Source organism: Triplophysa dalaica, chromosome 7 (assembly GCF_015846415.1).
Source record: "Triplophysa dalaica isolate WHDGS20190420 chromosome 7, ASM1584641v1, whole genome shotgun sequence".
In the NCBI taxonomy this organism is placed as follows: Eukaryota; Metazoa; Chordata; class Actinopteri; order Cypriniformes; family Nemacheilidae; genus Triplophysa; species Triplophysa dalaica.
The window spans coordinates 12,629,719-12,644,187 of NC_079548.1; the positions used below are offsets into that span (position 1 = coordinate 12,629,719).

The following is a 14,469-nucleotide window of genomic DNA, read 5'->3' on the forward strand; positions in this document are numbered from 1 at the left end:
TGGAACCATTTTAAAAAAAAAGGGTTCTTCTATGGCATTGTGATGCACTTTTATTTTTTAGAGTGTACTTGTGTTCTTGAACCACAATTTGGACATAATTTAAATAGCATCAAAATTGTTATACATGTTTTTTCTTTACCTTCCAGGTATTTGAATACTTAACCAACAATTTGGTCTTTGTTGCACGGGCTTTTCATTTCAGCTGGATTACTTATTACTCTGAAACACCCCCCTCTGAATTTTGTAAGAAAGAGATACAGTAAAATGAGAGTTTGAGTACAAATCCAGAATCACAACTGTATGTTAAAGCTCACCACAAAACATTGCAAGTATTCAAATATAGCAGTTAGACAGCAATAATAAAAGAAATATGTATGTATCCTTCACATCAAACAATTTTGAAGAGTAGGCTTTCTTACTGTTTTAGGGAATTATTAAAACTGTTTTCTCATAGCACATTATCAATCGACACATTTGAAGATTTGGAAAATATACAATCACACTCTGAGCATTCTGTCTCTCCAAATGAACAGCTGTTTAACCTGTTAATGTTTATCAACCAGAACAATTAAAAATTAGGACGTGTGATTTTTCTTCTGCAAGGAAAATGTAGGTAATCAGCAGAGGCAAAACAACCAGTTTTCTTTTTTTTAATTGACGTTGTTCTTCAAAATTCAAGGATTTAAAGTCAGTGGGATGAGGTAGGAAAGTTAGGCATGCAGACAACAGCCACCAACATTACAGTAAACAGTCTTCGTACTACACTTCATGACATTTTAGGTTTTGCTGCCAAGTACTTTAAATTTTGAAGTCTGCAAGAAAAAATTATCAATTATTTAAGTTTTTCTTCTGCACTGACTCACAGAAACAAAGAACCATTTCTTGTAGTTCTTATCTGATCAGAAAAAAACTCAATATGTAAGATATACTTTTCATCTTTTCAGATACAATATACAGCTTTTCCAATTGCAAATAATTTCATATATATACACTACTATTATGTCGTTTGTAAATGTGTGTCTGTTTTTGGTCTCCAAACTAAATTTGCATTATTTTGGTCTTTAACTTTGTGCATCCTTTAGCAGCCCTTACATTCCTCTATTAACCACCCTCATGCACATCTGTTCATTCTCCAGACGATGTATCCACCTAGCAGAAGTCCACTGACAAAAAAAAGTCCAGAAGCAGGTGAGATCAAGCTGTCTGAGGATGCAGCATCTCTCTCAAAAGAGTAACAAGCCAAGGAAGAGATACTATTTACCTGCAGGTTGAGCAAATCCAATTATTTTATAACTGCTACTTATGTTTACCGCTGATAATTGTGTTGATCAGATCTTACCCATCCTCCGTGATTGCAGATCCAGTGCAGTAGCCTGTCATTGAAGTAATCCAATGTCCAAGACACAATTCCTGAGACTAAATCAACAAGCATCTATCCGTGCCACAAAATCAAACACGTAGTATTTTAAAATAAGTTTGTCGCTAAAAACTATACAATGTAAGATGAAATACATTGCCTACCTTTACAATAGATTTTGAAACAAGACAGATCAGAGTAACAATTCTTCCCCAGGTAATGTCATTACTGAAAACTTGATCTACAAGTTTCTGGAATTTCTTTCTGTCAGCAACACGTGCAAATCCATCAACCATGCTAAAATGAGACACAACATGACGGATAAAATTTCATGAAATGTTCCGTTCATCATCACATATTAGTGAGTGAGTGAGTGAGAGACAGAGTGAGAGAGAGAGTGAGTGAGAGAGAGTGAGTGAGTGAGTGAGTGAGAGGGAGAGAGAGAGTGAGTGAGTGAGAGAGAGAGAGGAGAGTGAGTGAGTGAGTGAGTGAGTGAGAGAGAGGAAGAGAGAGAGAGAGAGAGAGAGAGAGAGAGAGAGAGAGAGAGAGGGAGGGAGGGAGAGTGAGTGAGAGAGAGAGAGAGAGAGAGAGATAAACTTAGTGTTTCAAGTGTGAAAACCATGAACCCACAATGAGATATTAGCAATTAACTATTTAAAATATTATCACATAGGGCATTATTAATATTAACATAAATTGTCAGGTTAATGATGAAGGTCTATGACGTGTTAACGCGATATCAACATCACCGCTATTTTTGCAAATACCGGTATATTTTGACATCCCAGTGTATCAAAAACACACATTGGCACTAACTTATTGAATTTTGGGTCCCGATCGAGATCGTCCCCGATGAACCGGATGACTTCGGCCATCTGTACAAGTAGTTGCTCCTGCTCATCATTCATCGGCTGCGGCTCTGGAAGAGGCTGTACATGCACCCCCTGCCTCTGGACCTGATCCCGCATTGCCCTATACACAAATAGCGACATCTTTCATTTTAATAATAGAAAAAAACAGAATTACTAAAAATAAATAAATACTTTAAGCAGAAATCAGTTTAAGTGACGAGGAACCAAACTGTCAAAGTAAACAACATTGCGATGCGGAGAAAGGAAGTGAAACTTACCTAAGTACAAGATTCTTTGAAAATTGCTTGTCTAAAACATGCCAAAGAAAATATCACTACTTGATTTTTAGAATACTTTACATAAGAAATAATGGTTTCGGTATTTAGAGACGAACAAGTCAACGTTATCCTAACGTTACCTGTCATGACCCCAGTAAGTTATTTCCCTCCTTGGTCTTCTGGTTTAGAAATCAATATATATATTGGTCCTGTAGAAACCTCAATAGGCCACAACCTAAACATACACAAATAATTTTTTAGAGAGTTTCAAGAGTAAGGCTTAGTAAGTCTAGAGTCTAGCTGAAAGATTAAAGTTCCGGCACAGTATCTTGACTGTTAGCGTCATGCTAAGCGAAAGTGAAACATGACGCTACTTTTTGCTTCGTATAAAGGCACATATAGTCATTTGTTATTTCCTTATACTATATGGTTTCCGCTACCACAAATATGCACCACTTAGGTCACACACACACACAAGGAAAAACACAAACAGGAAGCAGTATTAACAGTTGTTTTTTGGCAACAACAAAAAATCGTGCTTTGCCTTGCTCCCAGACATTATTCATAAATAGGTTATTATTGTCATCTATTATTATCTAGAATCTCAAAGTTTACAGGATTTGCTAATATTCTATTTTGTGTGGATTTGTATTCACTAAAAGTAAATCAATACAGCACTGTGAATGATATACACATTCCATATACAGAAAAGACAATATTACAAAGTCCATAACCGTGTCAATAACAGCTCTAATAAAATCTTACAAAAGGCCTAGATCTCCGGAGGCAAAGCTCAAACATTTTTTGGTGACTACATAGAAAGAAAAGCACACAAAAAAACTAATGAATGATCATACACATTTTAATATAAAAAGCTTCATAAAAATATTTTTCTCTTAAGTATGCCTATGTCAACTACTCTGTCCTGATTCAAACGATCCACACTTATATATCACAACCAGATTAAATGTTTTACAAAAATAACATAAATACATACAAAATGATATGAGCATTTTTCTGCATTTATATGAAGATATGTATTACAAGATCACACTGCAAATCATCTTAATTAAAATTCATAACATATATGGTCTTAATGATTTTTCTGCTGTGATTGCTCCATTCTTTTTATCTTAACTGGTTTTGTGAAGTCTCCAGACGATAAGAGCTCCAAGAAGTGCACCACTGGTGAAGGTCATGAAAGCTCCAAAAATTAAAGAACAAGAACTCGGCGAAGAACCAGAAAACCGCTCGATGGAGAAACGGGCAAGGGCGGGGATACTGTTTATCTGTATTTGAGGTTACAACACAGAAGTGTTAGTTTGTTGTAAAAACGAGAACGGATATATAGAAATGTGGCAAGGGATATAATTTAACACTAAAGACTAAAATAGATATTGTTATAATTTCTTTTTCAGTGAATCTTAATACTTTATTACATTCCTGTATTTGATATAATAGGCTGTCTTCACTTTTTCTTACCCATCCTCCCATTTTGCAGATCCAATCCAACAGATGCCTCCTGAAGTAATCCAGACTTAAAGTCAGAATATCAGAAACAACTCTGGGTAAATGTGCAAGGACCATCTATTAGGAGCAAAATAGGTCATTTAAGTGCACAGATACAAAATACATAATATGGGCAAATAACTGATCGGACACAATCATAAATACCTTTGCAGCAAGTTTTCCAACTGAGTAGAACAGCACTACAATTCTTCCCCAGTTGATCTGTCCATCTTTAAAAACTTCTTCCACAAGTTTCCAGAAACTGCTTTTATCAGAAACTTTAACTAAGCCATCAAACATACTGCGAGATAAGAAAACCAGGATGAGAAAACAGGGATGGTAACTGGTATCTAGAAAATGCCAAACAAAGACCAAAATCATAGACTGACTCATTAAATTCTGTATCCTGATCAAGTTTGTCACCGATCACTTTGATGGTCTCTGCCAATTGTTCAACAAGCTTCTGGTCTTGAATGTTACTTATTTTCCGAACTTCGAGAATGGAGATGGGAGTCACATTTCCTTCTGTTGCCACGTTCATCAACTGATGTCTTATCACCCTGAAAGACACAGATTTGCATGTTTCCTTACCTGTATAATAAGGATGAGGTGTCTTCAAACTAATAAGATTCATACACTGCCTAATTTAAGATGTTGTACCTATGCTATATACTGTATGGACCACCCTTGTAGTGCTTGAACTGATATCAGTTTTTAAATAAAAACGAGACATTGAGGAACGTACCGTATATTTTAAATGGAATAAGGTAAAAAAAATACAGTAAACAACAAGTTATCATTTCGTACCATACCAGAGTAATTTAACTCACCCTTTTAAGAGGGCTTCTCCAATCTGATCATCTGTGGAGCGCATTAAAACTTTAGTAATATCAATTACATCAAACATAAAGACCATGAACAAAGATGTAACAGTAACTTACCTTGCGAACCTTCGCAAGCCATATTAAACTGAATGAATTAAATAATATAGTATCTAACAAATAACTTATGTAAACCACACGATACGTTTAAGATGTGAGAAGGGAAATGCAGATAAAAGCCCACTTTACTTAAGTACTCCCAACTTTTTCCTGTAAAGATGAGCAATAAGTCCTTCCTGCAATCTAGCGAGCCAATCAGATGTCGATGTCATGTGAAGCGCCAGTAAATTCTGCACATTTTTTACGCAGTGTTGATACGAGCGAGTATACTGTACTAAAAGGTCACAGTCCCATAGTTTATCGAGTCCATGGTGTGAATTGTTTTTTATTTGACCATGTTGCAAATACGAAACTTCGATCCTTTTTGAGCTACTTTGTTTTCAACTTTACGAACTATAAGTGCTATTCGTTTTTTTGTGAGTGACGGGCGTCCCTGCTGCGTCTGTCCAATCGTATAAGGGAACGGTTTGAAGGAGGAGTTTAGTTATGACGTCAATTTCAACGCAGGAAGAAATATCTGCTTGAACGTGAAGGTCCACGTTGGGTCCTTTTTTTTAATTAGTAGTATTTACTTCAATATTAGCGAGTTTAAAACAGTGCAGTTGCGTTTGGATATTATACATTGCTTCAATTGTTATGGCAGGTATTTCTACTAAGACTGTGCACGACATCTTTCAGAATATGGAATATGGATCATCCAGCACGAGTTATGCAACAGCACAGGTGAAGTACTTTTTATTGAGTGGTTTGAAAAACAGTAGTTACATTTTAGCTTAATAATTTCAAGATTTGGCAGTTTAACGCACCTTTTCAACCAATGGGTGTCCAAATTGTTTTGCATGTGACACTACATTAGGATAAATGTGACTGTTGTTCACGAGAAAAGCATGTGACAAGTGGTCGGTGGTCCTGTTAATTTGTTTGTGATGATGGACTGTCTTAATGCATGTGCATTCTGCATGAATTCTTTGAGCAAAGTACAGAAAATGGCTGGTCATGTTCTTTACTTTGTGAGAATCATTTCTATGAATCATCTACTGCAACCTTTCACCTTTTACAAACCATTCTATTGGTTCTTTCTGATAGGTGGAACAGCTTGTGTTTACTCAAATCAAACATAGTCTTTGGTGGAAGCTAAAATGAGTTTTATGTACTGTAGCATAAATAATGTTTTGTATATTAACATGGAGATGTGTCATGAAAGACACTTTTATTTTCAACCTGCATTATAATTTGTAAATGCAAACATTTTTAGATGGAATCCAGGGTTGTGTTGGCAAATTATTTGTTTGTTTTTTAGTTTTGATCTTAAGTACTATCTTATCCCATCCCATTTCTCTTCAGTCCTGGTTAGAGAAGCATTCTCGCACCCTTGGCTTCTTTGCTGATGGGAAATTTGACTGTCCTGCGGAAAGGCAGATGTACAATGTCACAGATTCCAAAGGTAAGCATAAAATACTTCTTCTGACATTTTATCTAGGGTCCAGTCTTGCATGCAATGATAAAGATCTTCTGCTCTCCTCTCTTTTTACAGCCGAGGTCATATGCAGCATCGTTTGTGCTACAGATCAGGATGTTGCATCAGTTGCGTCTTCTGCATCTGCAGGGTTTAAAACCTGGAGTGAACTGAGCTGTTACCAAAGGGCCAAAGTCTTACGCCGGTACTATATCTGCATGTCAAAATTGTACCCATCACGATATACATCACATGAGTCAGGTTTTCATTGGTGTATGTGTGTGCTCCAGGTCAGCGGGTGTTCTCCAAAGACACAGTCAGTGTGTATCTGAGCTTTGTGAGCTCTCACAGTCTCCCACTTCTCTTGCCACACTGATAAGACTGGCCCAGTACTATACCAGCTGGGCCCAGCTCAGAGACACACTCATGCCCGCGTGGACCCCTCGAGGTATGTGCGGGATGATTTATTTGAGATAGTAAACTATAAAGGAAAAGGAAGTGTTTAATTTAAGTGAATGGAAGTATGTTTTTAAGTCTTGATATAATATCTATCACCAGGTATTGTGGCAGTGGTTGTCTCGGATGACTGCTCTGTGTATTCTCTTTTGCTAAAGGTTTTACCAGCTCTAGCTATGGGTGAGTCTCTCTGTCCATCTTATAACATGCAGTTCAGACATATTAATGTTGTCAATTTTATGCTTCCAGAAGAGTTTCATGTATTCCCCAAAGCTTAAAAAATGACCAAATGACTATAAAATAGCTTTTGTGTTAATGTGATATTGCTTTTGCACGGAGGTTCTACAAGAATCTTAATTACTTCACATACTGTACAATATGGCCAGTTTGATTGTAATATAATATTAGCAGATATTGTTTGATGCTATGGAATTGTGTTTTTTACCTTAGGTATATTTGAATATAATCGTACATAAGTGATCGTTCACCCACATATTTTAATTCTGTCATTATTTGCAAAACCTCTTGTAATTTCATACTTGTATGACATTTTCTTCTGAAGAACACAAAATAAGATATTTTGAATAATGTTAGAAAAAGAAAATCATTGGACCCCATTGACTCGCATTGGCTTTGTGTCCATACAATAAGTCAATGGGGAATAACTTTGGTTACGAACATTTGAAAAATAAATGGACTGGTGTTTCCCGAAGAGAGAAAATCACACAGGTTTAAAATGACAACAGGGCTAGTAAATGATGACAGAATGTTCTATTCCTTTAAGAGCTGTATAATTACTCTGCTTAAAATGGTCTTACTTTTACTGTCAATGTGTCTTGTTTAGGTAATGCTGTTATTGTGTTACCTGGAAGGTCCACCTCTCTTCCTGCCCTTCTCTTGGCTCAGCTGTTTATGGAGGCAGGGATTCCTGCTGGAGTGTTGAATGTGGTGACGGGCAGTAAAGCATCGCTGGGTGTCAAAGTGGCTCAGAATCCACATGTGAACTACTTGACCTACAGCGGATGTAAAGATACAGGAGAGGATCTGGCTAAATCAGCAGCTGGCTGCGGACTCCCCATGACCTTTTCTTTCTCAACCAGCTCTGTGTGTCCTTTTATCATCTTTGAATCTGCAGACTTGGACAGTGCTGTGGACGGTGCGATGGAATTGGCTTTCAGAAAGAAAAAAGATGTAAGAAAACGTTATGGTGAAGCAGAAGTTTCAGACTTTAACTCCTGTGTAACACCACAATCAAATGAATCATTCAATATGTTTCTTAATTGTTTTAACAATGGAACATGACAGAAAAGATTTCCTTGTATATAAATGTTCCCCTGTAGTACTTCCAGAGTCCACTAGAGTGCGGTGGTGGTCCACAGAAAACAACTGCAGTGAAGATTCATGTTTTTGTAGAACAGATAATTTGACAATAATTCTCTCTTTTTTTCATTCTCCAGTGTCAGTGGGTGCTGTATGTACAAGAATCAGTTTTTGACAGTGTTGTGGCCAGGCTGAGGTTAAGAATGGCTGCAATGAAGTGTGTTCCCTCCAATGCTGACAGAAAGCTTATAGATGCAGCAGTTCAGGGGGCCCAGCAGCAGGGGGCAAAAGTGAGTAGATATTTATTTTAGGATGTATGTGGTCTAACTGCAGGTATTTTTCTAGCACTAATAGTTTGTCGTTTTATTGCACTTTATATTGTAGCTGATTCAGTCATGTCCTCCTCCTCCTGCTGGTGGTCTGTACCCTCCTACTGTACTGTGTGGTCTGGCTCCCTCCAGTGACACTGTGATTTCACCTTCTCCAGGACCTGTGCTGCCCCTCATATCCTTCAGGAGCTCCACTGAGGGAGTTACTATCGGTGCGGCTGAACTCATAGAAAAACAACTCATTTATTCAATCTAATGAACAATATTTACTATATTTTGAAAGTTTCAGCGTGGATGTTTGAAACTGACTGTACATGTTCTTTCCTTTGCAATGTTTGGTCGTGTGCAGGAAACCACAGCGTTCATGGTCAAGCTGCCTCTATTTGGACTGAAGACTTGACTCTGGCTCTGGAGTCTGCCAAAAGGTACATGTTGTGACATGCATTTAATGATACAGTTCACTCCCACCCCCCCCCACCCCCAAAGTTCTGTCATTTACTCACCCTAGTAAAAAGACATTATAAAAGACATTTGGAAGAATGCTTGTTACCAAACAGTTCTTGGCCACACTTGACTACCATAGAAGGAAATAATTAAAATGGTAAACAAAAGTGCCCCAGAACTGTTTGCTTGCCTACATTTTTCATAAATATCTGTTTGTGTTCAACATAACAAAAAGATTCATAAAGCATTTATAAAACATTATTTAATGTAAAGCATTTTTTCTACTATTCTAGCCATTGGTGGCCAAGAACTGTTTGGTTACAAGCATTCTTCTAAATATCTTTCTCTTTGTGCATCAATTTATTCAGATTTGGAACAACCTAAGGGTTGGTAAATGATGATAAAATGTTACATTTTTTGGGTGAACCGTTCCTTTAAAGCAACACTATAAAACTTTTGCTAACTCAACCCCATGTTGTTGAGATGCACAATTGTCTGTTACCAGTGTTGCAAGTAATGTTGCTGTATAAGCTCAACTCACTTTATTTATAAAGCACTTTTTACAATTTTCATTGATGAGACATTGACTATAAGCAAAACAACTATTAAAGTCTTGTTAAAACATTACAATTTTTTTTGAATTTGTCCGCTTAAGAGTTGTTCTACCACTGAAATTATTTTAGAGAAATTATTTTAAGGTAGAAAAACTACAACGTGTTGCTTTAAGGATGTCTTGTTTTATTTACCTCCATTATCTCGTATTTTTGCATCACATTTTGTTTGTATCCACAGTTTGTCTGTAGGTTCTGTGTGGATAAACTGTCATTCTGTAATGGATCCTGCACTGCCTCTGTGTGGACGGAAGGAGAGTGGAAACTGCACTGATGGGGGCAAAGAGGTACATTATACAAATACTACATGACTGCTTGTTTATTGGTGTGTGTTAAAGCTAGGGAAGGGAGTATCAAAGCAATAGCAAGCTACATTTGAAAGCAGAAGAGGGGAAAGTTGAAAATCGTTGCAAATCGGTGGAATGTATTATTTTTATATCTCGTTCACTGGGTAGACAATATGCACATGACACGTCATATGACGTTACAAGAATAATGAATACAATGTGTAAACATAGGCTTATGAACATGCTGATGATGTGTCATTTATGCTACAGTAGGATTCGACAGGCATCCTATCATTGCATTCATATTCAGACTACTTTAGTTGATTTCAACCAGGATAACAAAAATTTTGCCTATTCTAGCTTTAAAAGGATTAGCTTCATTGTATAAACATTTGTTTCTGATCTTGTTCAGGTTGATAGTTGGTTAAATGTTTCATGTCTGACTAACTCTCTGTTCCTCTTTAGGGACTGTATCAGTTCCTGCGTCCCGCTCTCTCCCCCACCCTTCCACGCTGCACTCCCACCTCAATAAACTATGATGAATTTGGTTCTGCAGCATCTAAATTCCTGATACCTGAAGGATTTGATCCCTCCAGGTGGGGGTTTTATCCGCCATGTCTTGTGTACAATGTTTTAGAGGTTAATTGACTGACTTGTTTACTAAATCTAGGTCTCTCTTGCAGTGTACCTCGGTTTTACTCGCAGTTAGTGGGTGGTCAGTTGCGTAAAGCTGACTCCGGCTGCACCAGGTCGGTGTTGGGCCCTGAGGGCACTGTGTTGGCTCACTGCCCAGACGGAGGCAGAAAAGATGTCCGTAATGCAGTAGAGGCCGCCATTAAGGTCCAGCCAGGGTAAGCTTATATAGAAAGTTGCTTTTCGACTGAAAATACAGGCCAAACATAGCATAACCCTGATTCACACTCCCCTTCCTGATTGTTGTTTACTGTTGCTCCTTGCTTTTTATGCAGGTGGATGAAGAAGAGTCCTGCTGCACGCTCTCAGTCCCTTTACTCACTTACTGACCTCCTGGAGAAGAAGAGACTGGAAATTGCTGCGTCAATCCAGACTCAAACTGGCATCTCATTGGAAGAGGCGAATAAAGAGGTGGAGCTTAGCATCTCCAGGCTTTCTGATTGGGCTGCACGCTGTGATAAGGAGGGGGGTGGAATTCCAGTAAGACCATACAGATTTTAATGATTGGTGTTTCAGTGTTTTCATGACTGTTTGATTCATCTGACTTCAGAATATGTTTCATCCTCTCTTTATAGTTCCTGCCGCAGTCTGGTTCTGCCCTGTCAACTCCTGAGGCCTTAGGTGTAGTGGGTGTGGTTCTTCCCAGTTCCAAACCGATCCTATCTTTGGTGTCCCTGCTGGGGGCAGCGGTTGCCATGGGTAATGCTGTTGTTATGGTGCCAAGTGAAAAATACCCTCTTCCGGCTCTTTCATTTATTCAGGTTTGCCAAGTTCAGATCCTTGCTTATCAAATGTACGTTATGTATTTGATTCAGTTGCTTGCAGGAAACAATTTGGACACTGTTATACTAAGATGTATTTTATAATGTTGTTATGTTTTGCAAATTATTATCTATTTAAATGTATTATGTTTGTAACATCAACCTCCGCTCTTTGTTCAAAGGTGCTGCAGAACTCTGATCTTCCAGGAGGTCTGGTCAGTATAATAACTGGGGACAGGGATAAGCTGACCCATGCACTTGCCAACCACAGTGTCATTCAAAGCATTTGGTACTGGGGAAGTATAGAGGTGAGGGTTTTTTGTTTGAACAGACTAGTAGGTGTAATAATTAGGTACAATTGAATATTTTAGGTGCAATTTTTTACACTTCAGAAGGGGACATGGGTATGTTTTAATTTGAATAAATGATGTTTTGTTTTACGTGAAGTTGACGTGGTGAGATCACATGACTAGTCAAACTTCTGGTTGCTTTATCTCCGTAACCCACCCTAGTGCTGCACACTTTTTGGTGAATATTATCTTCACTAACAGATTCTGCATTTTGTTTCAAAAGCACTTTAGAAAAACATATTGACCAACATAATTTAGATAAACTTTTTGAGTGCTCCATTAATGTAAACTACTAACTTGTACTAGTTCTTGCCATCGTCATGTTGATGATATCAGTCTGTCAGAAAAGGAAGAATGGTGTACCTGTGTATAATTTGTTAGGCAGGCACATTTTATTTTGTTACTTTCCTGTGCAGCTTTATAAGTGTACAGGCAGGGCTGGGATGGTTACTTTTAACTCATTCCACACCAGCCTTTTTAAAAAAAGTTGCAATCATTAAAAACCGCTAAAACATGTACGTTCTAGGTTCTGGGATACTGTACTTTTTCCCAGGGGTATGTGTAACAGCGCCACCTCCTGTACAACAGTACAAACACTGATTGCCGTAATAACTTGTCTTTGGCGGGGAAGCGTATTTTTTTAAATGACGAGATAACTTGTCAATGGCGGTGAAAGCGTTAAAATGTATTTCACTACAGATTACAAAATACATGCTTTAAAAAGTAATATGCAACATATTTTTTTAGATTACACAAATATTTTAAGTAAGGCTGCGTTCATATTTATAGTTCGGTTATTTTGGTCCGGACCAAAAAGGGATTTAGTCCTGTTCACATAGACGCTGTTACGTTCATATTTCAATCAAACTGTGCCAGAGTTGGTATGAAAGTGGACCGAGACCTATCTTTTCAGCGGTCTCTGTCTGCTTGTTTGGTGCGCACCAGGGTCTGGGTGGCAGCGTTCACACTTACAAAAACAGAGTGTAATCGAACCAAACATGGCATATATGAACCCTAAATCTAAATACTTTAGAATACTTATAATGTACATAAAACAAAGGGATCACCAAATAGAGGACTTGACTTTCCTCTGCATATTATTTTAAACATCGGTTTACCGTTTTCCTTCATCGGACATTATAGCCCACAATTGTAAATGCATGTCTCACAATTCTAATAAAAGAAGTCATAATATTCAGAGATATAAACACACAATTGTAAGGAAAAAGTTAAAACTGTGAGACAAAACGTAACAATTACCTAAAAAAATTACTTTGCAAATTATATGAACCAGATTATTCAAATTTTGCATATTTGGCCAGAAGTATGAAATCTATGAGCATACCTGTAGTGTAGGATACTTTTGCAGATTATCAGAGAATCACAGATTGCTGTTTACATTTATTGCCTGTTACAATTTATATTAATGTATAAGGAAAATAAATGACATTAAATTCCAAATAATTTGATAATACTTTAATGCATGTAACTGTAATTTGATTACAGCCCATTTATAAGTTATTAATGAAATACAGTTACTCAAAATTTGTATTTTATGTATGTAACGAAATTACATGTATTTAGTTAATCCCCAGCCTGCATACAGGTCATTTTGCTGACATAGGCAGGGAAAATTGCTCGGTCAGCACTAATGTGAACATGACTTTCATAGATTCTTTCACTTCTCTTGGTCAGGGCTGTCAGTTCCTCCAATACTCATGTGCCTGTCCTCTTAAACGCCTGTGGCTGCACTGTGAATGTGAGGAGCAGGAAAAAGGAGGCCGAGACTGGACCAGCTCAAATCCCTCTCATCAAGAAGAGCTTTGGAGGAGGGCTGTTGTCTGGAAGAGTGTATGGATCCCCACGGCCTAAAGCACTTATTTACTAAATGACAAGTATTTCCCCAAAGTGGGTGTAATGGTTGTAGTGGGTTCTTTCAAGATTCTGCACAAGGCCAATAACCCAGTAAATAGGGACACCAAGTGATGTAAAACTTATTTACAGTATGGGAAAGATGATGATCCTTTTATTTGTTATCATCATGACACATTGCCTTAGAGACTCTGGAAACAAAAACTAACTTTTTTTACAATATAGCAATATATCAAGTTTGATCAATTATCTGTCAATATTAAAATATGTTAAACACTGCTGTTACGTAATGCAGGTAATTTCAGAATTCTATTGTTATAGAAAATGCAGGAATTTTACTGTAATTAAAATAATTGTGATTTCTTTTTTGAAATGCTGTCCTGTCAAATATATAAAGCTGAAGATTTTGTGAGTGAAGCAATTTCTATTTACTGTAGTACAGATAGACGGATAGATGCGTCATAAAGCATAGGAAATAAACTGGGTATAATGCTGTGTCACAATGACACAGCTATGCAGTATCAGGTCCCATGATTGCTGACAGGGTGAGGTTTGTATGCAGTTTCCGGGTACAAAAATGCTCAGTCATTGTCATCTGACTTATTACCTTTGCACTCGGTCCAAAGCTTAGTTTCATTCAGTATTATATGAATTAAATGTTTTACAATTCTCCCCCTTGACATATACCATGTCAAATATTCTTTGTTGTATAGGCACTATAAAGTCGGGTAAATGCTGACCAAAACTGGTAACATGGATTTGAAATGTCAGAAAATAATAATGTCATGAAACTGGATTCGTTGGAATAAACAACGTCGCATTGTTGTGATAAAAACACATGTCATTCACTTTCCTTAAATAGTTAATGGGGGAAAATACAATGTAGCACAGATGTTTGCATAATAAAAAATGAGCATGTCTCCTAAACATTTTCAATTCGTTTGTAAAATCGGA

At 37.3% G+C, this 14,469-nt stretch overlaps 2 protein-coding genes across 9 annotated transcripts; one reads left to right on the forward strand and one right to left on the reverse strand.

Annotated features, from left to right (window-relative positions):
* Positions 1-636: 636 nt before the first annotated feature.
* Positions 637-5,132, reverse strand: baxb (BCL2 associated X, apoptosis regulator b). Of its 7 annotated transcripts, XM_056752262.1 has the most exons (12): positions 4,937-5,131; positions 4,826-4,856; positions 4,385-4,555; positions 4,161-4,296; positions 3,969-4,073; positions 3,625-3,775; positions 2,627-2,721; positions 2,487-2,517; positions 2,174-2,329; positions 1,522-1,654; positions 1,340-1,432; positions 637-1,261 (listed from the first exon to the last, which is right to left on the reverse strand). In XM_056752262.1, the coding sequence occupies exons 1-7, from the start codon at positions 4,956-4,958 to the stop codon at positions 2,678-2,680; spliced, it is 660 nt and encodes a 219-aa protein (XP_056608240.1). In that variant the 5' UTR covers positions 4,959-5,131; the 3' UTR covers positions 637-1,261; positions 1,340-1,432; positions 1,522-1,654; positions 2,174-2,329; positions 2,487-2,517; positions 2,627-2,677. The 7 variants fall into 7 exon arrangements, with proteins under 7 accessions (XP_056608240.1, XP_056608242.1, XP_056608245.1 ...); XM_056752264.1 differs by lacking the exon at positions 2,487-2,517 and having other exon boundaries at positions 4,937-5,132; XM_056752267.1 differs by having other exon boundaries at positions 2,627-3,775; positions 4,937-5,112.
* Positions 5,133-5,344: 212 nt separating this feature from the next.
* aldh16a1 (aldehyde dehydrogenase 16 family, member A1) lies at positions 5,345-13,932 on the forward strand. Of its 2 annotated transcripts, XM_056752255.1 has the most exons (17): positions 5,345-5,469; positions 5,580-5,659; positions 6,281-6,380; positions 6,471-6,597; positions 6,683-6,840; positions 6,951-7,028; positions 7,693-8,039; positions 8,306-8,458; positions 8,553-8,709; positions 8,847-8,922; positions 9,734-9,839; positions 10,305-10,435; positions 10,523-10,690; positions 10,808-11,012; positions 11,108-11,293; positions 11,476-11,601; positions 13,339-13,932. In XM_056752255.1, the coding sequence occupies exons 2-17, from the start codon at positions 5,618-5,620 to the stop codon at positions 13,513-13,515; spliced, it is 2,337 nt and encodes a 778-aa protein (XP_056608233.1). In that variant the 5' UTR covers positions 5,345-5,469; positions 5,580-5,617; the 3' UTR covers positions 13,516-13,932. The 2 variants fall into 2 exon arrangements, with proteins under 2 accessions (XP_056608233.1, XP_056608232.1); XM_056752254.1 differs by having other exon boundaries at positions 5,438-5,659.
* Positions 13,933-14,469: the final 537 nt, after the last annotated feature.